This window comes from Oncorhynchus clarkii, chromosome 26 (assembly GCF_045791955.1).
Source record: "Oncorhynchus clarkii lewisi isolate Uvic-CL-2024 chromosome 26, UVic_Ocla_1.0, whole genome shotgun sequence".
In the NCBI taxonomy this organism is placed as follows: Eukaryota; Metazoa; Chordata; class Actinopteri; order Salmoniformes; family Salmonidae; genus Oncorhynchus; species Oncorhynchus clarkii.
Window position 1 is genome coordinate 38,538,724 of NC_092172.1, and position 26,410 is coordinate 38,565,133.

The 26,410-nt window shown below is 45.7% G+C and overlaps 1 protein-coding gene across 1 annotated transcript in view; it reads right to left on the reverse strand.

The window, feature by feature from the left end:
* The window catches only part of LOC139384852 (A disintegrin and metalloproteinase with thrombospondin motifs 7-like), a 154,068-nt gene that overhangs the window by 26,937 nt on the left and 100,721 nt on the right, over window positions 1-26,410 (reverse strand). Inside the window, exons 17-22 of the mRNA XM_071129747.1 lie at window positions 12,954-13,080; window positions 11,997-12,210; window positions 8,294-10,477; window positions 7,639-7,791; window positions 6,116-6,289; window positions 4,941-5,087 (exon numbers count right to left, since the gene is read on the reverse strand). Of these exons, the coding sequence (XP_070985848.1) occupies window positions 4,941-5,087; window positions 6,116-6,289; window positions 7,639-7,791; window positions 8,294-10,477; window positions 11,997-12,210; window positions 12,954-13,080 (2,999 nt within the window). The remainder of the gene's footprint in view (window positions 1-4,940; window positions 5,088-6,115; window positions 6,290-7,638; window positions 7,792-8,293; window positions 10,478-11,996; window positions 12,211-12,953; window positions 13,081-26,410) is intronic.

Below are 26,410 nucleotides of genomic sequence, written 5' to 3' on the forward strand. Positions count from 1 at the left end.
GAGAAGTTGTAGGCTATATTACATGGAATTATTGTGAAGGTGTAGGCTATATTACATGGATTTATTGTGAAGGTGTAGGCTATATTACATGGATTTATTGAGAAGGTGTAGGCTATATTACATGGATTTATTGAGAAGGTGTAGGCTATATTACATGGATTTATTGAGAAGGTGTAGGCTATATTACATGGATTTATTGTGATAGTGTCGGCAATATTACATGGATTTATTGAGAAGGTGTAGGCTATATTACATGGATTTATTGTGATAGTGTCGGCTATATTACATGAATTTATTGAGAAGGTGTAGGCTATATTACATGGGTTTATTGTGAAGGTGTAGGCTATATTACATGGATTTATTGAGAAGGTGTAGGCTATATTACATGGATTTATTGTGAAGGTGTAGGCTATATTACATGGATTTATTGAGAAGGTGTAGGCTATATTACATGGATTTATTGAGAAGGTGTAGGCTATATTACATGGATTTATTGTGAAGGTGTAGGCTATATTAAATGGATTTATTGAGAAGGTGTAGGCTATATTACATGGATTTATTGAGAAGGTGTAGGCTATATTACATGGATTTATTGAGAAGGTGTAGGCTATATTACATGGATTTATTGTGATAGTGTCGACTATATTACATGGATTTATTGAGAAGGTGTAGGCTATATTACATGGATTTATTGTGATAGTGTCGACTATATTACATGGATTTATTGAGAAGGTGTAGGCTATATTACATGGATTTATTGAGAAGGTGTAGGCTATATTACATGGATTTATTGAGAAGGTGTAGGCTATATTACATGGATTTATTGAGAAGATGTAGGCTATATTACATGGATTTATTGAGAAGGTGTAGGCTATATTACATGGATTTATTGAGAAGTTGTAGGCTATATTACATGGATGTATTGAGAAGGTGTAGGCTATATTACATGGATTTATTGAGAAGTTGTAGTCTATATTACATGGATTTATTGTGAAGGTGTAGGCTATATTACATGGATTTATTGAGAAGGTGTAGGCTATATTACATGGATTTATTGAGAAGTTCTAGGCTATATTACATGGATTTATTGAGAAGGTGTAGGCTATATTACATGGATTTATTGAGAAGGTGTAGGCTATATTACATGGATTTATTGAGAAGGTGTAGGCTATATTACATGGATTTATTGAGAAGATGTAGGCTATATTACATGGATTTATTGAGAAGGTGTAGGCTATATTACATGGATTTATTGAGAAGTTGTAGGCTATATTACATGGATTTATTGAGAAGGTGTAGGCTATATTACATGGATTTATTGAGAAGTTGTAGGCTATATTACATGGATTTATTGAGAAGTTGTAGGCTATATTACATGGATTTATTGTGAAGGTGTAGGCTATATTACATGGATTTATTGAGAAGATGTAGGCTATATTACATGGATTTATTGAGAAGGTGTAGGCTATATTACAGGGATTTATTGTGATAGTGTCGGCTATATTACATGGATTTATTGTGATAGTGTCGGCTATATTACATGAATTTATTGAGAAGGTGTAGGCTATATTACATGGATTTATTGAGAAGGTGTAGGCTATATTACATGGATTTATTGTGATAGTGTCGGCTATATTACATGGATTTATTGAGAAGGTGTCGGCTATATTACATGGATTTATTGAGAAGGTGTAGGCTATATTACATGGATTTATTGAGAAGGTGTCGGCTATATTACATGGATTTATTGAGAAGGTGTAGGCTATATTACATGGATTTATTGAGAAGGTGTCGGCTATATTACATGGATTTATTGAGAAGGTGTAGGCTATATTACATGGATTATTGTGATAGTGTCGGCTATATTACATGAATTTATTGAGAAGGTGTAGGCTATATTACATGGATTTATTGAGAAGGTGTCGGCTATATTACATTAATGTATTGAGAAGGTGTCGGCTATATTACATGGATTTATTGAGAAGGTGTAGGCTATATTACATGGATTTATTGAGAAGGTGTCGGCTATATTACATGGATTTATTGAGAAGGTGTCGGCTATATTACATGGATTTATTGAGAAGGTGTCGGCTATATTACATGGATTTATTGAGAAGGTGTAGGCTATATTACATGGATTTATTGAGAAGGTGTCGGCTATATTACATGGATTTATTCGACTTTTTAAAATGTAGATGTTCCAAAGGTCTGCATTAGTGGCTTGTAGGCTGTGTGTGGAAGCTAGAAGATGCTAAACGTGTTGATGTTAATTAACGGTAAATTACCGTGAGACCGGCAGTTATTTGCTTGACCATCACCGCTACAGCCCTATATGTGACTACCTGCTGCAATACTGTACTGGTGTTGTGTGTGTCCCTTAACAGATAAAGACATGGAGTGCAGTCATCCCAAAAGGTTCAATAATGATCCAGTCCTATGGCAGTAACAAGACAATGTGTTTTCCACAGCAGAACAGGCAAACACAGTTTCAATCGCAGTTCACCAAGAACATTGATTGACAACAGGCGGTGATTGATCCGGTCGGTAATGAGCAGTAACTACGACATCAGTCCATTTATAGAGTGTTCTTGATCACAGTAATTAGATTAGATGCACAGCGTCTGCCACAAACCTAGGCTACCCTCGTCAATAGCTTCCATGCTTCCTATAGTGTACCACACCAGCCTGGCTCAGCCTGGCTCTCCCTCCTCTTAAGGCCATTACCACCGAGCAAATCAAAGCACATCAGCTACACAGCAGTAGGCCTGATGGCTGCATCTCCCCCACATTCTAATCATGGTGAAAGTCATTCCTCATCAAGCCCCTGAGGTGGGCACGTGCCTGGCACACACAAACACACAGATCCATAGGGAGCCTGGCTCTGTGTGTGTGCTCGTGTTAAGCTAGGTCAGACACTAGCTTGAGGGAGGCAATACAAAGGCTTAGTGGAGGACTTGGTGTGTGTGCATTTTCTCTTCCTCTCTCCCTCCTAGTAAAGGGTGTCTTGCAGTTTTGACGTGGTTTGGGATTAAAGCAGTACTTGCTGCTATCAACGACTGGTTTGGCTGCAACTTTTGAGGGAAGATGGAAGGAGTGATGGAGGGGGTTGTGGGCTCTGGATGAGTCATGTAATTGGTGGCTGAACAGCATGAGGTCTGAAACATGTTGGGGTGCTCATCTTCTGCAGCTTGAAGCCAATAATCATTTTTGTAGTTTTTTAGTTCAGACTCAGAAATTGCTTTGTATTGCGGGTTTTAACAAAACCACAGTCATTCTATTCTTTGCTGAAGAGAAAGTCTTTGTAGAGTTCTCATGAGGTAATATGAGTTTCTGTGTTATTCAAAGCAAAGCAAAGCTCCATTTTCATTCAGTTACAATTTGCATGCGTTTGTGAATTTCCCACCTAGGAGTTCCCTTCTGTTCTACTCTCCCACCTAGGAGTTCCCTTCTGTTCTACTCTCCCACCTAGGAGTTTCCTTCTATTCTACTCTCCCACCTAGGAGTTCCCTTCTGTTCTACTCTCCCACCCAGGAGTTCCCTTCTATTCTACTGTTCTACTCTCCCACCCAGGAGTTCCCTTCTGTTCTACTCTCCCACCTAGGAGTTCCCTTCTATTCTACTCTCCCACCTAGGAGTTCCCTTCTGTTCTACTCTCCCACCTAGGAGTTCCCTTCTGTTCTACTCTCCCACCTAGGAGTTCCCTTCTATTCTACTCTCCCACCTAGGAGTTCCCTTCTGTTCTACTCTCCCACCCAGGAGTTCCCTTCTATTCTACTGTTCTACTCTCCCACCCAGGAGTTCCCTTCTGTTCTACTCTCCCACCTAGGAGTTCCCTTCTGTTCTACTCTCCCACCTAGGAGTTCCCTTCTGTTCTACTCTCCCACCTAGGAGTTCCCTTCTGTTCTACTCTCCCACCTAGGAGTTCCCTTCTGTTCTACTCTCCTACCCAGGAGTTCCATTCTATTCTACTCTCCCACCTAGGAGTTCCCTTCTATTCTACTCTCCCACCTAGGAGTTCCCTTCTGTTCTACTCTCCCACCTAGGAGTTCCCTTCTGTTCTACTCTCCCACCTAGGAGTTCCCTTCTGTTCTACTCTCCCACCTAGGAGTTCCCTTCTGTTCTACTCTCCCACCTAGGAGTTCCATTCTATTCTACTCTCCCACCTAGGAGTTCCATTCTATTCTACTCTCCCACCTAGGAGTTCCATTCTATTCTACTCTCCCACCTAGGAGTTCCATTCTATTCTACTCTCCCACCTAGGAGTTCCCTTCTATTCTACTCTCCCACCTAGGAGTTCCATTCTATTCTACTCTCCCACCTAGGAGTTCCATTCTATTCTACTCTCCCACCTAGGAGTTCCATTCTATTCTACTCTCCCACCTAGGAGTTCCCTTCTGTTCTACTCTCCCACCTAGGAGTTCCATTCTATTCTACTCTCCCACCTAGGAGTTCCCTTCTATTCTACTCTCCCACCTAGGAGTTCCATTCTATTCTACTCTCCCACCTAGGAGTTCCATTCTATTCTACTCTCCCACCTAGGAGTTCCATTCTATTCTACTCTCCCACCTAGGAGTTTCATTCTATTCTACTCTCCCACCTAGGAGTTCCATTCTATTCTACTCTCCCACCTAGGAGTTTCATTCTATTCTACTCTCCCACCTAGGAGTTCCTATTGCTTTGTTTACAATCCTACATTTTTTTCAATCCTGTATTGTGATTCACGCATTAAAGTCGAAAACAGAACATCTACTACCGCAGAGCGTAAACAATCACGTTGTATGGTTCTGTGATTGTCTGTGATTGTTTCTCTGTGTGGGTGCATGTGAGTAGGTACACAATACAATGCAACGTTACTGTAAACGAAGGCACAATGGTACATCCTTCACATACACACAACACCTGTAGGCTGTGTTTGTGTGAGCACAGTATGCTTCTCTTACCTGTCCCCAGGAGCCAGTGACCCATTGGGTACAGGGTTGGCTGTTACAGGCCTGGATGTTGCTGGGCAGATGGTCCTCGTCACAGCGATCCTCTTCTGGACAGGTAACCAGACGCTGCTGCTCCCCTCCCCCACACACCTCAGAGCACTGGGAAACACACACACACACTTTTAAGGATAACCATGACTGTGCATAGTGCTTTTCAGACAGTCTCAAAGCACTTAACATTGCATGAGGGTAACTATGTGGGTAACTCCTTATTACACATCAACTATCACAGTGATGATAACCCCTTATTACAAATCAACTATCACAGTGATGATAACCCCTTATTACACATCAACTATCACAGTGATAACCCCTTATTACAAATCAACTATCACAGTGATAACCCCTTATTACACATCAACTATCACAGTGATAACCCCTTATTACAAATCAACTATCACAGTGATGATAACCCCTTATTACACATCAACTATCACAGTGATGATAACTCCTTATTACACATCAGGTATCACAGTGATAACCCCTTATTACACATCAACTATCACAGTGATGATAACCCCTTATTACACATCAACTATCACAGTGATGATAACCCCTTATTACACATCAACTATCACAGTGATGATAACTCCTTATTACACATCAGGTATCACAGTGATAACACCTTATTACACATCAACTATCACAGTGATAACCCCTTATTACACATCAACTATCACAGTGATGATAACTCCTTATTACACATCAGGTATCACAGTGATAACCCCTTATTACACATCAACTATCACAGTGATAACCCCTTATTACACATCAACTATCACAGTGATGATAACCCCTTATTACACATCAACTATCACAGTGATGATAACTCCTTATTACACATCAGGTATCACAGTGATAACCCCTTATTACACATCAACTATCACAGTGATGATAACCCCTTATTACACATCAACTATCACAGTGATAACCCCTTATTACACATCAACTATCACAGTGATAACCCCTTATTACACATCAACTATCACAGTGATGATAACTTCTTACTACAAATGAGCTGTCACAGAAGATAATCACAACTATCACAGTGAGAGGTTAGGCATAACTATGGGTAGTAAGGAGAGAGGTGAGGAGAGAAGGAGATGGGAGGAAAGGATGTAACTAACCTGTCCCCAGGAAGAAGAGTACCAGTCCAGGCAGGGCTGGGGTAGGCAGGGCATGCGGGCCACCGGCCGGGTAGACACGGTCTGACAGTGGAAGGGCCGCAAAGGCCTCTGGTCCCTGGTGTCAAAGCACTGGATCTCACGCAGGGACACCCCACCACCACAGTTCTTGGAACACTGGGGCGAAAGAGGGTGAGAGGGACGGAGCTTAAACAATCCTGTTATCGTGATAAAAAGTTGCTTGATACTATACTGACTGATTTATTATTTAGGCATTAATATTCCATTATCCCATCATTGTTATTGCGATACAACATTCCATTATCGCCTCATCCATGAGTTATCGCGATAACATTCCATTATTGTCCCATGCCTGAGTCATGATACAACTTCCATTATCATCCCTGAGTCATGATACAACATTCCATTATCATCCCTGAGTCATGATACAACATTCCATTATCGGCCCATCCCAGAGTTATTGCTACACCATTCCATTATCGTCCCTTCCCAGAGTTATTGCTACACCATTCCATTATCGTCCCTGAGTTATTGCTACAACATTCCCTTACCATCCCTGAGTTATTGCTACAACATTCCCTTACCATCCCTGAGTTATTGCTACAACATTCCCTTCACATTCCGAGTTATCGCTACAACATTCCCTTACCATCCCCGAGTTATTGCTACAACATTCCCTTCACATTCCGAGTTATTGCTACAACATTCCCTTATCATCCCTGAGTTATTGCTACAACATTCCCTTATCATCCCTGAGTTATCACTTCAACATTCCCTTATCTTATCATCCCTGAGTTATTGCTACAACATTCCCTTATCATCCCTGAGCTATCGATACAACATTCCCTTATCATCCCTGAGTTATCGCTACAACATTCCCTTATCATCCCTGTGTTATCGCTACAACATTCCCTTATCATCCCTGAGTTACCGCTACAACATTCCCTTATCATCCCCGAGTTATTGCTACAACATTCCCCTATCATCCCTGAGTTATCGCTACAACATTCCCTTATCATCCCTGAGTTATCGCTACAACATTCCCTTATCATCCCTGAGTTATCGCTACAACATTCCCTTATCATCCCTGAGTTATCACTACAACATTCCCTTATCATCCCTGAGTTATCGCTACAACATTCCCTTATCATCCCTGAGTTATTGCTACAACATTCCCTTAGCATCCCTGAGTTATCGCTACAACATTCCCTTATCATCCCAGAGTTATCGCTACAACATTCCCTTATCATCCCTGAGTTATCGCTACAACATTCCCTTATCATCCCTGAGTTATCGCAACAACATTCCCTTATCATCCCTGAGTTATCGATACAACATTCCCTTATCATCCCTGAGTTATCGCTACAACATTCCCTTATCATCCCTGAGTTATCGCTACAACATTCCCTTATCATCCCTGAGTTATCGCTACAACATTCCCTTATCATCCCTGAGCTATCGCTACAACATTCCATTATCGTCCACTCCCTGGTGTGGGGCCTCACCTTGGTCCAGTTCCCTATCCTCCAGGAGGAGCAGGGTCGGAGGTAGCAGCGCCGGGCCGGCACAGGCCTCTTGGTCAGGTCACAGTCAGACTCCAGTCCCGTGCTGCAGACCACCAGCCTCCAGATGGCCCCCAGACCACAGCTAGTAGAACACTGCAACACAAAGGGAGGCAGTGAGGAGTGAACCAGGCATCATTCAATGTCTTGTAATACACTAAGTTGCAGCCCATTCAGATACATAGAGATTAGTCACGGAGGACAAAATACTTCCTCATTTAAAAACCCAACACAATGGAATTACGAGAGACTGTTCTGTGTTTCTGTACATAGTGAATGTGGTTGACTTTGAGAGAGAGTGCAAGTCACATTTGATTTCACTGTTAAAACACAGACAGAAAGTGGCATTCACTGTGTCATGACCTGTCGGGCTGATATATTTCCCTGCTGGCAATCTGAAAAGGTCAGAGAGCAGCCATTCAACATGATAGGAGAGTTGGGTTGTTTATGTAGGAACCTGAGGCCAGGGTGACAGTATGTCAGCATAATAAAGGGATGGGGACATTAATAGTGACACACTGCTGGGCATTGTTCCTCCTACACACTATATTTACACCAGGGAGAATGTGTGGAATGCATAGAGAGTGGTGCAACTCACTGCGCTCCAGTTGCCGGCTCTCCAGAAGGAAGCTGTGGCGTTTGGAGTGGAAGCTGGGCTTGGCACTGGGGTTGGCTCTGGTGTCCACCAGAGTGTGGTGGAAGAATGGGTTGGCAGAGTGAGCATGGCTGGCTCAGAGGACTGGGTGGGGGGCACGGCTGGCTCAGGGGACTGGGTGGGGGGCACGGCTGGCTCAGGGGACTGGGTGGGGGGCACGGCTGGCTCAGGGGACTGGGTGGGGGGCACGGCTGGCTCAGGGGAATGGGTGGGGGGCACGGCTGGCTCAGGGGACTGGGTGGGGGGCACGGCTGGCTCAGGGGAATGGGTGGGGGGCACGGCTGGCTCAGGGGACTGGGTGGGGGGCACGGCTGGCTCAGGGGACTGGGCGGGGGGCATGGGTTTCGTGCCATCCTGGGGAGTGGTTGTGGTGACATCCACTGGGGGCTGGTATGTGAGGGAAGGGTCCATGCCCCTGGATCTCAGCATGGGGGGGATGAGGATCTCATTGTAGTCAATCTCTGACCACCCGTATGGGGAGGGGACTGGAGGGCCCGCATTGGCCCTTTTAGATGGAGTTGGCCCAGTCGTGGAGGACTGTGCTGAAATGTCTGTCTCTAACTGGACTGTGGCTGGCTCTGTCTCTGCTAACATTGACGGAGGTGGAGACTGAGGGTCTCCTTCCAGATGAGTAGGAGGAGGGGAGTCACTTCCAGTTGTTGATGTGCTGTGTTTGATGTTCTCCTGGTTTCCTGAGAGTGAATGGGAAAGAGGTGGGGGAGGAGAGGGTGGAAGATGTGGCTCCTGAGGCACAGGACGTGAGGTCACGGTGAAGTCACTGTCGGTGACCCCTAAATTGACTTCGCTATCAGCTTTGGGCTCAACTTCAAAGTCCTGCTGATCAAAGTCTGGTTCACCAGGGAAAAAGCCATTGTAATCCCCAGTGGAGTCTGGGGCTGGTGGCTCGTATGGAAGAGAGGTGGTTGCCTCCCATTGGGACAGGGTTGTGGTGAAAAAGCTGTCCTCGTATGTTTCAAACTCAAACACAGGTCCTGGGGAAGGTGGATCCAGGGGTGGAAGCGGGCTCTCCTTTTCATCTTGGTAGCCAGGGGATTGTAGTCCAATTGCAGTCTCCTGGTGGGAATTGTAGTCCAAAACACCCACTTCTTTCACCTCTTCTACCATCGTTGTGGGTACGGTGCCATCTTCATAGTCATGGCTGACCGGGGCAGTGGTGGTACATTCGATGGTTGTACCAACATTGCTGTCTTTCACATCAAAAGGGACATAAATGTCAGTGTTTTCATCATCATTTTCTTCACTCTGGGGCCCAGGTGTATTCTCAGTGGTTCCCATGCTAGTGGGCACTGGGCTGGCTGCAGTGCTGAGGTAATGAGGCCAACCAAAATTACCGTTTGTTTCTTTCCAGCTTTGTGAAAACCTGGTCTCTAAAACTGGTGCTGAGGGTGTGGTGGAAACAGGTAGAAAATAGTCCTCTGAAAGGAGTAAATCCTCCTCCTCTCGCTCTACTTCATTAGGTTTCTCCGTCTGTAGTCTTCCATCAATCTCTGCATTGTCCAGGTTAGGGTCTTGTGGTTCCTCAACTTCCCTAATGAAAGGAGTCGTCTTAAAAGTGGTAGAAATGGGTGAGGTAGCTGTGGAAGGATCTGTTGTAGTTTCTCTGTAAACATGTTCTTCTGCACTAGAACTTGGTTGAGGCTCCTGTTGTGGATCTGGTCCAGGATCATCCACCAAGTCTTTACCGTTGTTCCCCAAGCCAAAGTCGTAGGAAATGTCCTCGTGGAATTTGATGAAGTTGTAGTCGTAGTAAAAATCGTCCACCGGTACATTGTTTTTGGCTGAGTTGTCAGTAGTCTTGTCAATGTGATTCGGGTGGGGGATGATGTTATTCAGATTGTTAGGGGCCCTTGGCTGAGCTCTAGTCGTACTGTGTTTGGGCAGGGGGTTGGAGTCAGGGATGGAGTTGATTTCGTTGATTTCCTTGCTTGACGAACCACTGCCAGACCAGTCGTTGCTGCCACCGAAGACGTCGATGATCTGAGGACAGTCCTGGAGGTAGCATGGAGTAAGGGAACTGGGATTCTTTCGGGGGTCACAGTCCACCCCTGTGTTTCTGGAACAGACAACCTTTCGGCTCCGCACACCACCACCACACGTCAGCGAGCACTATGGGAGAAGCAGAGGAGGGTCAGATTAGGACAGACTGGTTACTGATCGATAACACATCTTTATATTTACACCCGCTAAACACCAGTTAGAGTGCCAACTTTATAAACAACATGGTACTGTACACACCTACTCTTCAGGACCTGTACACACCTACTCTTCAGGACCTGTACACACCTAATCTTCAGGACCTGTACACACCTAATCTTCAGGACCTGTCCACCTTCTCTACCCTTCAGGACCTGTACACACCTAATCTTCAGGACCTGTCCACCTTCTCTACCCTTCAGGACCTGTACACACCTAATCTTCAGGACCTGTCCACCTTCTCTACCCTTCAGGACCTGTACACACCTAATCTTCAGGACCTGTCCACCTTCTCTACCCTTCAGGACCTGTACACACCTAATCTTCAGGACCTGTCCATCTTCTCTACCCTTCAGGACCTGTACACACCTACTCTTCAGGACCTGTCCACCTTCTCTCCACTTCAGGACCTGTACACACCTACTCTTCAGGACCTGTACACACCTAATCTTCAGGACCTGTACACACCTAATCATCAGGACCTGTACACACCTACTCTTCAGGACCTGTACACACCTGATCTTCAGGACCTGTCCACCTCCTCTACCCTTCAGGACCTGTACACACCTAATCTTCAGGACCTGTACACACCTAATCTTCAGGACCTGTACACACCTACTCTTCAGGACCTGTAAACACCTACTCTTCAGGACCTGTACACACCTACTCTTCAGGACCTGTACACACCTAATCTTCAGGACCTGTACACACCTAATCTTCAGGACCTGTACACACCTAATCTTCAGGACCTGTCCACCTCCTCTACCCTTCAGGACCTGTACACACCTACTCTTCAGGACCTGTACACACCTAATCTTCAGGACCTGTACACACCTAATCTTCAGGACCTGTACACACCTAATCTTCAGGACCTGTACACACCTAATCTTCAGGACCTGTACACACCAAATCTTCAGGACCTGTACACACCAAATCTTCAGGACCTGTCCACCTCCTCTACCCTTCCTGACCTGTCCACCTCCTCTCCTCTTCAGGACCTGTCCACCTCCTCTACCCTTCAGGACCTGTCCACCTCCTCTACCCTTCAGGACCTGTCCACCTCCTCTACCCTTCAGGACCTGTCCACCTCCTCTACCCTTCAGGACCTGTCCACCTCCTCTACCCTTCCTGACCTGTCCACCTCCTCTCCTCTTCATGGTGCTCATAAGAGTTTTCACTTACAATTTTAATTAAGTTATACATAGTGTGTTAGCTGCTTCCTCAAAATCTTTCCCATGCCTACTCCACTCAAATATCGTGGAACCAGAGTTAAACTAGCCTCTGTTTCAACTTGTACTCCCAGTGCAGAAAATTCAGCATTTTCCACATTAAACAAGACGAGACCAGATGTTCCTTTCCTTCCTTAGCCTCTCCCTTCTCTGTGTGAGTCACTGCTGGAGCCGTATCACATTCCCCTGAATGGCCTCCTCACCTCAGACCAGTTGCCTGTGGACCAGTCCGCGGGGCAGGGGACATGAGTGTTACAAGGCGCCGCTGACTCAGGCCTGGGTATGTGGTGACATTCAGAGGGCTGCAGGGCTCTGTTCTCCTCCAGACCCACGGCCTGGATGCACAGCACCGTCCTCTTGGCCAAGCCCTTCTCACCGCACGTGGCCGAGCACTTCTGCCACTCGCCCACCCACCATCTGAATGGAATGGTCACGAAGAAAGACAGACAGAAAGTGTAATGTGTGTGTGTGTTTATGCTTAGTGCATGTTTGAGAGGGTGTATTCTTTCTGGTGTGTTAATTATTCTAATATTTGTTTTACCCCCCCCCCCCCCCCCATTTCGTAGGGTCCAATTGGTAGTTATGGTCTTGTCTCATCGCTGCAACTCCCCTACAGACTCTGGAGAGGCGAAGGTCGAGAGGCGTGCGTCTTCCCGAAACACACAACCCAACCAAACCACACTGCTTCTTGACACAATGCCCACTTAACCCGGAAGCCAGCCGCACCAATGTGTCGCAGGAAACACTGTACACCTGGCGACCGTATCAGCGTACACTGCGCCTGGCCTGCCACAGGAGTCGCTAGAGCGCGATGGGACAAGGACATCCCTGCTGGCCAAACCCTCCCCTAACCCGGACAATGCTGGGCCAATTGTGCGCCCCATGGGTCTCCCGGTCGTGTCCAGCGGTGACAGAGCCTGGACTCAAACCCAGAATCTCTCTAGCAGCACAGCTAGCATTGCGATTCAGTGCCTTAGACCACTGCGCCACTCGGGAGGCCTTTCTGGTGTGTTTATGAACGCATGTATGATTTGTGTGTATGTGCGTGTGTGTGCATGTACGTGTGTGTGTGTTTACAAAGGTGTGTGTGTGTGAGAGAGCATGCAAGCCCTACAGTGGGTCTTGTCCCAGTATAAATCTGGTCCTGGGGGCAAACTCACATGGCTGGGCAAAGCTCCTCATTGCAGCTGGCTCGTTTATCGTCAGGACGGGTCGTCGGGTCACAGTAGCCCTCTTCTACTATCCCAGAGGTCCTCTCCACACAGTGAACAATCTGTCGCTGGACACCTGGAATTCCAGAGGGATACACAGGAACAGCTGTTAGAAATGACACACACACACACAGACACACAGACACACACACACACACACACACACACACAAAGACCCCCCAAACACACACACAGAAAGACCCCCCCAAACACACACACATATAACCCCCCCTCCCCCCAAACACACACACACAGAAAGACCCACACAGATTCTAACACAGAATAACAGAGACAGACAGACATGTACTGTATACTTCATATACATATACATACACACACACACACACACACACACACACACACACACACACACACACACACACACACACACACACACACACACACACACACACACACACACACACACACACACACACACACACACATCTAAAACTCAGACACACACCAAAGCACCCAGACATATCCTCAGACACGCATCAAGCAGCAGGTCTCAGAACAGAAACTCACACAGGCATGAACACAAGCCAAATGTTTCTACAGTTTAAGATACATTACTGATTAATAGCTTTCAAAGCAGATTCCTACAGTAAATGTTGGTCAGTCAACTGAGTTGCAGTAAACACATCTACAATGCATTTGGAAAGTATTCAGACCCCTTGACGTTTTCCACATTTTGAAATCCTCAGAAATCTACATACAAAACCCCATAACGGCAAAGCAAAAAACAGGTTTTTAGACATTTTTACGAATGTATTATAAAGAACATAATTTTCCATTGATCATCCTTGAGATGATTCTACAACTTGATTGGACTCCACCTGTGGTAAATTATATTGATTGGACATGATTTGGAAAGGTACACACCTGTCTATATAAGGTCCCACAGTTGACAGTGCATGTCAGAGCAAAAACCAAGCCATGAGGTCTAAGGAATTGTCCGTAGAGCTCCGAGACAGGATTGTGTCGAGTCAGAGATCTGGGGAAGGGTACCAAAAAAAAGTCTGCAGCATTGAAGGTCCCCAAGAACACAGTGGCCTCTATCATTTTTCAGCAAAAGGTAGACTAGTCAGGATCAAGGGAAAGATGAATGGAGCAAAGTATAGAGAGATCCTTGATGAAAACCTGCTCCAGAGCGCTCAGGACCTCAAACTGTGGTGGAGGTTCACCTTCCAACAGGACAACAACCCTAAGCACACAGCCAAGACAATGCAGGAGTGGCTTCGGGACAAGTCTCTGAATGTCCTTGAGTTGCCAAGCCAGAGCATGGACTTGAACCCGATCAAACATCTCTGAGAAATAGGAAAATAGCTGTGCAGCAATGCTCCCCATCCAACCTGACAGAGATTGAGAGGATTTGCAGAGAAGATTGGGAGAACGTCCCGAATACAGGTGTGCCAAGCTTGTACCATCATACCCCCCAAAAAATCAATGCTGTAATCGCTGCCGAAAGTGCTTCAACGAAGTACTGAGTAAAAAGTCTGAATACTTATGTAAATGTGATATCAGTTATTTAATTAGAATACATTTGCAAAAATGATTTAATACATTTTAGAATAAGGCTGTAACGTAACAAAATGTGGAAAAAGTGAAGGGGTCTGAATACTTTCTGAAGGCACAGTATATCCAGTAATTACAAGACCATAGCCTGGGATCTGGATGCTCTGGAACCACTCATATGTCCCTGCAGGCATTATGGGGTGTCAAATTACCACTGCAATTCAATTCTGGAAACATGGATGATTATTAAAAGACTGAATATAAATGAATGTTAGGCTAATACATTATACTGCTATTCACTTTAGAACGTGTCATTCTTAATGATGAATTATAGACATTACTATACATTTTATACCCAGCAATATTAGGGTAACTTGAGATTTTGCAAAGGTAGTTACTGTAAGTCAATGTTTACAGCAGTTTAAAACACAAAGAAATCTAAAATCCATTGGAGACACATTTCTAATGATCCTCAAACTTCGGTCTAGCAAGCTGGGACTTGTCTGAATGGAGAACAGAAACGTTTTTATCCATCTTTGTCTCCTGCTCGGCTCACAGCTCCCCGAGACAACATCCCTCACGTCACACCTCATAGCCAGAACAAGTCTCAAATCTAGGGAGCCGCTGTGAGGAGACAAGACAAGAAGGAAACCCCCTGAGGTGGCGAGACCACCGTCATTAGCCTCTACTCCCCCTCAGGGCTTCCAACCCATCTGAGCAGGGGCCAACCTCTCACCTCCGCTGGTCCTTCCTGCATGGGCCAGTGAGATGGCTTTGTCTGCTAGCTGACATAAACCGTGACTGACAACCCCTGGGAGAGGGAGGTGGAGGCACAGCAACCCCTGGGAGGGGGAGGCACAGCAACCCCTGGGAGGGGGAGGCACAGCAACCCCTGGGAGAGGGAGGGGGAGGCACGGCAACCCCTGGGAGAGGGAGGGGGAGGCACGGCAAACCCTGGGAGAGGGAGGGGGAGGCACGGCAAACTCTGGGAGAGGGAGGGGGAGGCACAGCAACCCCTGGGAGGGGGAGGCACAGCAACCCCTGGGAGGGGGAGGCACAGCAACCCCTGGGAGAGGGAGGGGGAGGCACGGCAACCCCTGGGAGAGGGAGGGGGAGGCACGGCAAACCCTGGGAGAGGGAGGGGGAGGCACGGCAAACTCTGGGAGAGGGAGGGGGAGGCACGGCAAACCCTGGGAGAGGGAAGGGGAGGCACGGCAACCCCTGGGAGAGGGAGAGGGAGGGGGAGGCACGGCAACCCCTGGGAGAGGGAGGGGGAGGCACGGCAACCCCTGGGAGAGGGAGGGGGATGCACGGCAACCCCTGGGAGAGGGAGAGGGAGGGGGAGGCACGGCAAACTCTGGGAGAGGGAGGGGGAGGCACGGCAAACCCTGGGAGAGGGAGGGGGAGGCACGGCAACCCCTGGGAGAGGGAGAGGGAGGGGGAGGCACGGCAACCCCTGGGAGAGGGAGGGGGAGGCACGGCAACCCCTGGGAGAGGGAGGGGGATGCACGGCAACCCCTGGGAGAGGGAGGGGGAGGCACGGCAACCCCTGGGAGAGGGAGGGGGATGCACGGCAACCCCTGGGAGAGGGAGGGGGAGGCACGGCAACCCCTGGGAGAGGGAGGGGGAGGCATGGCAACCCCTGGGAGAGGGAGGGGGAGGCACGGCAACCCCTGGGAGAGGGAGAGGGAGTGGGAGGCACGGCAACCCCTGGGAGAGGGAGGGGGAGGCACGGCAACCCCTGGGAGAGGGAGTGGGATGCACGGCAACCCCTGGGAGAGGGAGAGGGAGGGGGAGGCACGGCAACCCCTGGGAGAGGGAGGGGGATGCACGGCAACCCCTGGGAGAGGGAGGGGGATGCACGGCAACCCCTGGGAGAGGGAGAGGGAGGGGGAGGCACGGCAACCCCTGGGAGAGGGAGGGGGAGGCACAGCAACCCCTGGGAGAGGGAGGGGGAGACACAGCAACCCCTGGGAGAGGGAGGGGGAGGCTAACAGAGACGTAGATTAGAGGGATGTTCAGGAGCATGTCTGATGTATTAATTAGGTGAACCACAGGTCCCTCACATAATGGATTCTGCAGAATGAAGCTCACAACATTTTGCTCGTAACAGTATGATGATAAAAGAAATGTATATCTCCTACGCGGCTTGAATAGAACCCCTGGGCTTTCCTGGGAAAGTCAGAACAATAACCTGAAGGGTGGGAACCAGTCATTTTATACTCAGAACTCACCAGGTGTAATGCACTTACAATTATGAATACTGCATAAGATATCGTAAACGGACCCCTGCTATGATAGGAAATGAAACATTCAGTGACCACTATAGTAAACTATCATGTTCTGATATGATAAACACAGAGCAATGCCAATCTCTATCTCAGATTTACTCCACTATAATTGGGGAAAGAGGGAACTACTTATCCAGACAGTCTAAACGAGGTTACATTGCGCCAGAGACAGAATATGTCATCTACACTGAGTATACAAAACATTAAGAACACCTGCTCTTTCCATTACATACACTGACCAGGTGAATCCAGGTGAAAGCTATGATCCCTTATTGAGGTCAGTTGTTAAATCCACTTCAAATCAGTGTAGATGAAGGGGAAGAGATGGATTAGAGAAGGATTTTTAAGCCATGAGACATGTGTATGTGTATGTGTGCCATTCAGACAGTGAATGAGCAAGACAAAAGATATAAGTGCCTTTGAACGGGGTATGGTAGTAGGTACCAGGCGCACCGGTTTGTGTCAAGAACTGCAAAGCTGCTGGGTTTTTCACACTAAACAGTTTTCAGTGTTTATCAAGAATGGTCCACCACGCAAAAGACATCTAGCCAAACTTGACAATTGTGGGAAGCACTGGAGTCAACATGGGCCAGAATCCCTGTGGAACGCCATGTAGAGTCCATACCTTGTCAAATTGAGGCTGTTCTGTGGGCAAAAGCAGGTGCAACTTAATATTAGGAAGGTATTCCTAATGCTTGGTATTACTCAGTTCATATTTAATCTGAAATCTGTGTGAACACAAGTCACTTGGCAAAGCTAGGACATCAAGTCGACGAGGTGCAAAGACAGTCTTCCAAGGCAAGGCAATGATCTCTTGAAAGGCCATTTGGCATAAAAGTCATCTCTGCTATCCACATCAGTTTATATGGGATAATGTAATCACAAACCAGAGGAGAGTCAGAGAGTACTGTGTACAAGCAGACTACAGTCCAACTACAGTAGGAGGCATGTCATCAGCCGCCTACATAGAAATACCAAGAATTCACCACGGCTCAGTATTCCAAAGAAGAAAGCCATTAAGCCATCATGGTTATAACAGAGGACAAAGATGCTTCAGGATAATGACATCACAGTTCGGTGCGATTCTTTAGAAAAAAATAATTGACTTAGTCAAAGATACACTTTAGTAGAGGCATTCAGCTACAGTTGTTGTAATTGCTTTTTTTTGTCCTTGTTATAATGAAAAACAGCATGCAATGTGGGGTCGTTACTAGTTGAATTAAATGGATTTGTTAGTTTTGTGACGTTACTTTTTGTCATCTAAATTCCTATATAAAAGGGCACAGAGGAGCAGTGTGTTGAGCACTGAATGATAAAGTAAAGAAATAGGTTAGTTTGTGTAGTGAAATGGAAGGAAACAACTTAACATTCTTCAGGCAAGAAGAATGATGCCAGCACACACACATTAAATATCCTGCATTTGTGAAATTCAAATCGAGCCTCCAATCTCCAGAAGGCTCAATTTTTTTTAACCCACTTATTGTTAAATTGCAATACTCCTATGAGTACCCGCTAAAGAGACAGGCTCTTAGTCACTTCAAGATTGTTCATAGAATTTGAAGACTGTATAGAGAAGCAAGACCATCTGTGCTCAAATTCCAACCTCAAACGGCCTAAAACTGAATTAATCACAGAAGCTTCTCTTGTGAATAAAAAGATGGTGCCTGAGCAGATGTCAACACATCAGAATTTGGTGCAGCTTTTTACCAGGGTAGGCCTCATCCTGCATTAATCTATACTGCTAAATGGTCTCTCCAAACCCATGATTTACAGTGGGATGTTAATTGTCCACATGTTGCCTTCCATGGCAGAAGATTCATTGTAGACAATTGGTCATCATCATTATACTATAGGAAAAATAAATCACAAACAGAAATTCTAATAAGTATTCAGAGGATTCTTTTCCACTAACTTGCCCATTCAAATCAAATTTGACTTGTCACACACGCCGAATACAACAGACCTTACAGTGAAATACCAACAATTCAGTTTGAAGAAATAAAATAAAAAGTTAATCATTAAAGAGCAGCAGTAAAATAACAATAGAGAGACTATATCTAGAGGGTACCGGTACAGAGTCAATGTGCGGGGGCACCGGTTAGTCGAGGTAATTGAAGTAATATGTACATGTAGGTAGAGTTATTAAAGTGACTATGCATAGATAATAACAGAGAGCATCAGTGTAAAATAGGGGGGGGCAATGCAAATAGTCTGGGAAGCCATTTGATTAGATATTCAGGAGTCTTATGGCTTGGGGGTAGAATCTGTTTAGAAGCCTCTTGGACCTAAACTTGGTGCTCCGGTGCCACTTGCCGTGTAGTAGCAGAGAGAACTGTCTATGACTAGGAAGGCTGGAGTCGTTGACCATTTTTAGGGCCTTCCTCTGACACCGCCTGGTATAGAGGTCCTGGATGACAGGAAGCTTAGCCCCAGTGATGTACTGGGCTGTACACACTACCCTCTGTAGTGCCATGCTGTCGGAGGCCGAGCAATTGCCATACCAGGCAGTGATGCAACTAGTCAGGATGCTCTTGATGGTGCAGCTGTAGACATTTTTGAGGATCTGAGGACCCATGCCAAATCTTTTCATTCTCCTGAGGGGAATAGGCTTTGTCGTGCCCTCTTCACGACTGTCTTGGTGTGCTTGAACCATGTTAGATTGTTGGTGTTGTGGATGCCAAGGAACTCGAAGCTCTCAACCTGTTCCACTACAGCCCCGTCGAGGAGAATGGGCGCGTGCTCGGTCCTCCTTTTCCTGTAGTCCAAAATCATCTCCTTTGTCATGATCACGTTGAGGGAGAGGTTGTTGTACTTGCACCATACGGTCAGGTCTCTGACCTCCCCCCTATATGCTGTCTCGTCGTTGTCGGTGATCAGGCCTACCACTATTGTGTCATCGGCAAACTTAATGATGGTGTTGGAGTCGTGTCTGGCCGTGCAGTCATGAGATATTCTTAGGTTTTGACCTTAAACTCATTTAATAAACGAGTGAACAAAACAAAAAGGGTCGTTCCATGAAGTCTAATTTGTAATTATCTTTGGGAATTCAGCCACATCATGCCAGTCTTCAATCATAGTAATGAATGACACATGCACTCAGAGGCATACAGATGCCCCAACTGGCATGAGTTATTCCAATTTAACACGTTCAAAATCCCAAGTTGTCATCTCATCTCCAAATTCTAAAACTGGACTGCACGCTTGGTAGACAGTGAATCGCAATGCTGTGGTCAATACCAAATAAGTAATTAGTTGCTCCTCTAGACCAATCAAAAGTTGGGAACCAGTGAGGCAAGACTGAGGTAATTTCGGATCTCTTTTCTGGCCCCTTTTTAAACCTGGGATCAAACTCTGAAGGAGTTTAAACACAGCATATACAGGAGAGAGCCTACAGTACATTACATAAGCCACAACTAATGATAATGAACAATGTCTTTCCTCCAGGGTAGGATGATGAAGATTTATACTTGGAGTATTGGCAAAAGTCCTATATAAACACTGGGCCTATTGGGACTGCCCTAGACACGCTGGGCAGAAACTCATTTTCTATGAGAAAGATGAGATGAATACTAGCAGCATGTTGTTCACTTCTCCCCAAGCTAAGGGGGATCCTCAGCAATGATCACTGAGAACATCTAAACAGTGGGGCGCTTCAGTAGTTTTGTTTTCTTCATACTGACTTACATGCCCCACATCTGTGAAGACTTTCGGAAGTTCAATAGCCTGACTACAAGATGCTGCTCTCTCTAAGCCCTAATGCAGAGTACTAAGCAACCTCTTCCTCAGTCCACGTGGGGTAAGTCAGGCTGAAAGTGAACAACATTAGCATTCTGTGCGATCATCACTTATCAGGAAAGATGCTGGTTGAGTAAATAGCAAGCAGAGCAGACACTGAAAACAATAACCAACTATACTGAACAGAAATATAAAACGCAAAATGTAAAGTGTTCCATACGTACAAAAATCTTCTTTCTCTCAAATATTGTGCACAAATTTGCTTACATTCCTTTAAGTGAGCATTTCTCCAAGATAATCCATCCACCTGACAGATGTGGCATATCAAGAAGCTGTTTAAACAGCATGATCATCACACAGGTGCACCTTGTGCTGGGGACAATAAAAGGGCACTCTAAAATGTGCAGTTATTTTTCACACAGCGCCACAGATGTGCAGGAATGTCGACCAGAGCTATGGCCAGAAAATTGAATGATCATTTCTCTACCATAAGCCACCTCCAAAATTGTTTTAGAGAATTTGGCAGTACGTCCAACCGGCCTCACAACCGCAGACCACTTGTAACCACACCAGCCCAGGACCTCCACATCCGGCTTCTTCACCTGCGGGATCGTCTGAGACCAGCTACCCGGACAGCTGATGAAACTGAGCAGTATTTCTGTCTGTAATAATGCCCTTTTGTGAGGAAAAACTCATTCTGATTGGCTGAGCCTAGCTCCCCAGTGGGTCGGCCTGGCTCCCATGTGGGTGGGCCTATATCTCCCAGGTGCACCCTTGGCTGCGCCCCTGCCCAGTCATGTGAAATCCATAGATTAGGGCCTAATTCATTCATTTAAATTGACTGATTTCCATATATGAACCGTAAGAGGGTAAAATCGTTGAAATTGTTGCATGTTTGATTTATATTTTTGTTCAGTATAGAATAGGTCAGGTCTGATTCAGAGTGATCAAGACAGCTCTCTCTCAAGTGTCTTGAGTATCGACTCAACAAATAATTGCAGCGAATTGAAAAGGAAAGAATAAACAGTGCATCTGTCTTGACAATGCCAGATTGGAAATATAGCCCCCCCCCCCTCCTTAGTAGCTCTGACTTTGCTGATTGCCACTTTGAGGAAAACCTGTACTTACTATGACTGTGATATGTGGTTGTGGTTGTCCCACATAGCTATTTTCAGATGAATGCAACTGGAAGTCTCTCTGGATAAGAACGTCTGATAAATGACTTAAATGTCAAAATAAACATATCCATCAGCTAACAAACAATGCATTATGGATGAAAACCCCCAAGAAACAAATAACAAAATAAACCATATTCACAAGAAGCCGTCAGGGAGTAATATTTTGGGGCACCTGCTGTCTTAAAAATGCCCTTTAAACAGTTACGCAATGCTCTCATTCTTGCATTATCTCTCCCGTCACTGGCTAGGGCAAATGTGCCCTATATCCTGAGGTAGAGTGTAAATGCTACAAACACATAACAGATAGGACAGTTGACACCGGAAAATCTGTGAAACATTTGCATAATGCAAGCACACAAGAGTGTGGTCAGATAACCCCTTTGACCTCTGGTTGCGGTGCAGACAAAGGACTAATTGAGACTTTTCTACTCGGGGACATAGATATCGGAATAACTCAAAGGACACATACCCAGTCTTAGCTGACAGACTGCTCTGAATACCTCTCAAAGGACACATACCCAGTCTTAGCTGACAGACTGCTCTGAATACCTCTCAAAGGACACATACTCAGTCTTGGCTAACAGACTGCTCTGAATACCTCTCAAAGGACACATACCCAGTCTTGGCTAACAGACTGCTCTGAATACCTCTCAAAAGACACATACCCAGTCTTGGCTAACAGACTGCTCTGAATACCTCTCAAAGGACACATACCCAGTCTTGGCTAACAGACTGCTCTGAATACCTCTCAAAGGACACATACCCAGTCTTGGCTAACAGACTGCTCTGAATACCTCTCAAAGGACACACACCCAGTCTTGGCTAACAGACTGCTCTGAATACCTCTCAAAGGACACACACCCAGCCTTGGCTAACAGACTGCTCTGAATACCTCTCAAAGGACACATACCCAGTCTTGGCTAACAGACTGCTCTGAATACCTCTCAAAGGACACATACCCAGTCTTGGCTAACAGACTGCTCTGAAACCTCTCAAAGGACACACACCCAGTCTTGGCTAACAGACTGCTCTGAATACCTCTCAAAGGACACATACCCAGTCTTGGCTGACAGACTGCTCTGAATACCTCTCAAAGGACACACACCCAGTCTTGGCTAACAGACTGCTCTGAATACCTCTCAAAGGACACATACCCAGTCTTGGCTAACAGACTGCTCTGAATACCTCTCAAAAGACACATACCCAGTCTTGGCTAACAGACTGCTCTGAATACCTCTCAAAGGACACATACCCAGTCTTGGCTAACAGACTGCTCTGAATACCTCTCAAAGGACACATACCCAGTCTTGGCTAACAGACTGCTCTGAATACCTCTCAAAGAACACATACCCAGTCTTGGCTAACAGACTGCTCTGAATACCTCTCAAAGGACACATACCCAGTCTTGGCTAACAGACTGCTCTGAATACCTCTCAAAGGACACACACCCAGTCTTAGCTAACAGACTGCTCTGAATACCTCTCAAAGGACACATACCCAGTCTTGGCTAACAGACTGCTCTGAATACCTCTCAAAGGACACATACCCAGTCTTGGCTAACAGACTGCTCTGAATACCTCTCAAAGGACACATACCCAGTCTTGGCTAACAGACTGCTCTGAATACCTCTCAAAGGACACACACCCAGTCTTAGCTAACAGACTGCTCTGAATACCTCTCAAAGGACACATGTCCGGGGGTGTCCTCGGATGGGGCCACAGTGTCTCCTGACCCCTCCTGTCTCAGCCTCCAGTATTTATGCTGCAGTAGTTTATGTGTCGGGGGGCTAGGGTCAGTTTGTTATATCTGGAGTACTTCTCCTGTCCTATTCGGTGTCCTGTGTGAATCTAAGTGTGCGTTCTCTAATTCTCTCCTTCTCTCTTTCTTTCTCTCTCTCTCGGAGGACCTGAGCCCTAGGACCATGCCCCAGGACTACCTGACATGATGACTCCTTGCTGTCCCCAGTCCACCTGGCCGTGCTGCTGCTCCAGTTTCAACTGACCTGAGCCCTAGGACCATGCCCCAGGACTACCTGACATGAAGACTCCTTGCTGTCCCCAGTCCACCTGACCGTGCTGCTGCTCCAGTTTCAACTGTTCTGCCTTATTATTATTCGACCATGCTGGTCATTTATGAACATTTGAACATCTTGGCCATATTCTGTTATCTCCACCCGGCACAGCCAGAAGAGGACTGGCCACCCCACATAGCCTGGTTCCTCTCTAGGTTTCTTCCTAGGTTTTGGCCTTTCTAGGGAGTTTTTCCTAGCCACCGTGCTTCTACACCTGCATTGCTTGCTGTTTGGGGTTTTAGGCTGGGTTTCTGTACAGCACTTTGAGATATCAGCTGATGTACGAAGGGCTATATAAATACATTTGATTTGATTTGATTTGATTTGACATACCCAGCCTTAGCTGACAGACTGCTCTGAATACCTCTCAAAGGACACATACCCAGTCTTAGCTGACAGACAACTTCAGTACGACAAGAGGCTGGACATCAAACATAACCTAACCTTAGTAGAATCATATCCGTTTAGTGGTCTGCCATTGCCTGTAAAAGATCATAAAAAATGGTATGTAGCCTTCCATGTCCCTTATATAATTGCAGCATAGGACTATACTGTAACACTGGAAACACTGAAAAGACATTGATTGTTAACTGTAAGTGGATGGGACAGGCCCACTGGAACTCATTAATATGCCAACTGCGAGAGCTTCCAGGAAGAGACTGAATAAATACAGAGGCTCAAGCCAAGTACAGATGTTGGATATTCACTACCATTCAAAAGTTTGGGGAAATGTCATTGTTTTTGAAAGAAAAGCACATTTTTTTGTCCATTAAAATAACATCAAATTGATCAGAAATACAGTCTAGACATTGTTACACTCCTGTGTTCCAATGGCACGATGTGTTAGCTAATCCAAGTCTCAATGTCAACAGTGTAGAAACGACTCCGGGATGCTGGCCTTCTAGGCAGAGTCGCAAAGAAAAAGCAATATCTCAAGACTGGCCAATAAAAAGAAAAGTTTAAGATGGGAAAAAGAACACAGACACTGGACAGAGGAACTCTGTCTAGAAGGCCAGCATCCCAGAGTCACCTCTTCACTGTTGACGTTGAGTCTGGTGTTTTGCGGGTACTATTTAATGAAGCTGCCTTGTTAAAAGTACATTTTCTTTCCTCGTTAATGCATTTGAGCCAATCAGTTGTGTTGTGACAAGGTAGGGGTGGTATACAGAAGATAAACCTATTTGGTAAAATACCAAGTCCGTATTATGGCAAGAACAGCTCAAATAAGCAAAGAGAAACGACAGTCCATCATTCCTTTAGGACATGAAGGTCAATCAATCTGGGAACATTTTAAGAACTTTGAAAGTTTCTTCAAGTTCAGTCCCAACAACCATCAAGAACTATGATGAAAATGGCTCTCATGAGGACCGCCACAGGAAAGGAAGACCCAGAGTTATATCTGCTGCAGAGGATAACATCATTAGTTACCAGCCTCAGAAATTGCAGCCCAAATAAATGCTTCACAGAGTTCAAGTAACAGACATCTCAACATCAACTGTTCAGAGGAGACTGCGTGAAATCCGGCCTTCATGGTCAAATTGCTGCTAAGAAACCACTACTAAAGGACACCAATAAGAAGAAGAAACTTCCTTGGGCCAAGAAACACGAGCAATGGACATAAGACAGGTGGAAATCGTTCCATTGGTCTGATGAGTCCAAATGTGAGATTTTTGGATCTAACCACCGTGTCTTTGTGAATAGGTGAACGGATGAGTAGGTGAACGGATGATCTCCGCATGCGTGGTTCCCACCGTGAAGCATGGAGGCGGAGGTGTGATGGTGCTTTGCTGGTGACACTGTCTGTGATTTATTTAGAATTCAAGGCACACTTAACTGGCATGGCTACCACAGCATTCTGCAACGATATGCCATCCCATCTGGTTTGCCCTTAGTGGGACTATCATTTGTTTTTTTAACAGGGCAATTACCCAACACACCTCCAGGCTGTGTAAGGGCTATTTGACCAAGACGGAGAGTGATGGAGTGCTGCATCAGATGACCTGGCCTCCACAATCACCCGACCTCAAATTGAGAATGTTTGGGATGAGTTGGACCGCAGAGTGAAGGAAAATGTGGGAACTCCTTCAAGACTGCTGGAAAAACATTCCAGTTGAAGCTGGTTGAGAGAATACCAAGAGTGTGCAAAGCTGTCAAGGCAAAGGGTGGCTACTTTTAAGAATCTAAAATATATTTCGATTTGTTTAATAATGTTTGTGTTACTACATGATTCAGTATGTTATTTCATAGTTTATGTCTTCACTATCATTCTACAATGTAGAACATAGTAAAAATAAAGAAAAACCCTTGAATGAGTAGGTGTGTCCAAACTTTTGACTGGTACTGTGTACACACACACCTCTTGATTTTATCCATATTTTGCTGCGTTGGTCTTATTCTAAAATGGATTAAACTGTTTCCCTCCCCACAATCTACAATCAATACCCCATAATGACAGAGCAAAAACAGTTTTTTACACATTTTTGCTAACTTCTACAATTTTTTAATGTAAATTTTGCATTTGCATAAGTATTCAGACCCTTTACTCAGTACTTTGTTGAAGCACCTTTGGCAGCGATTACAGCATTGAGTCGTCTTGGGGATGACACAAAGCTT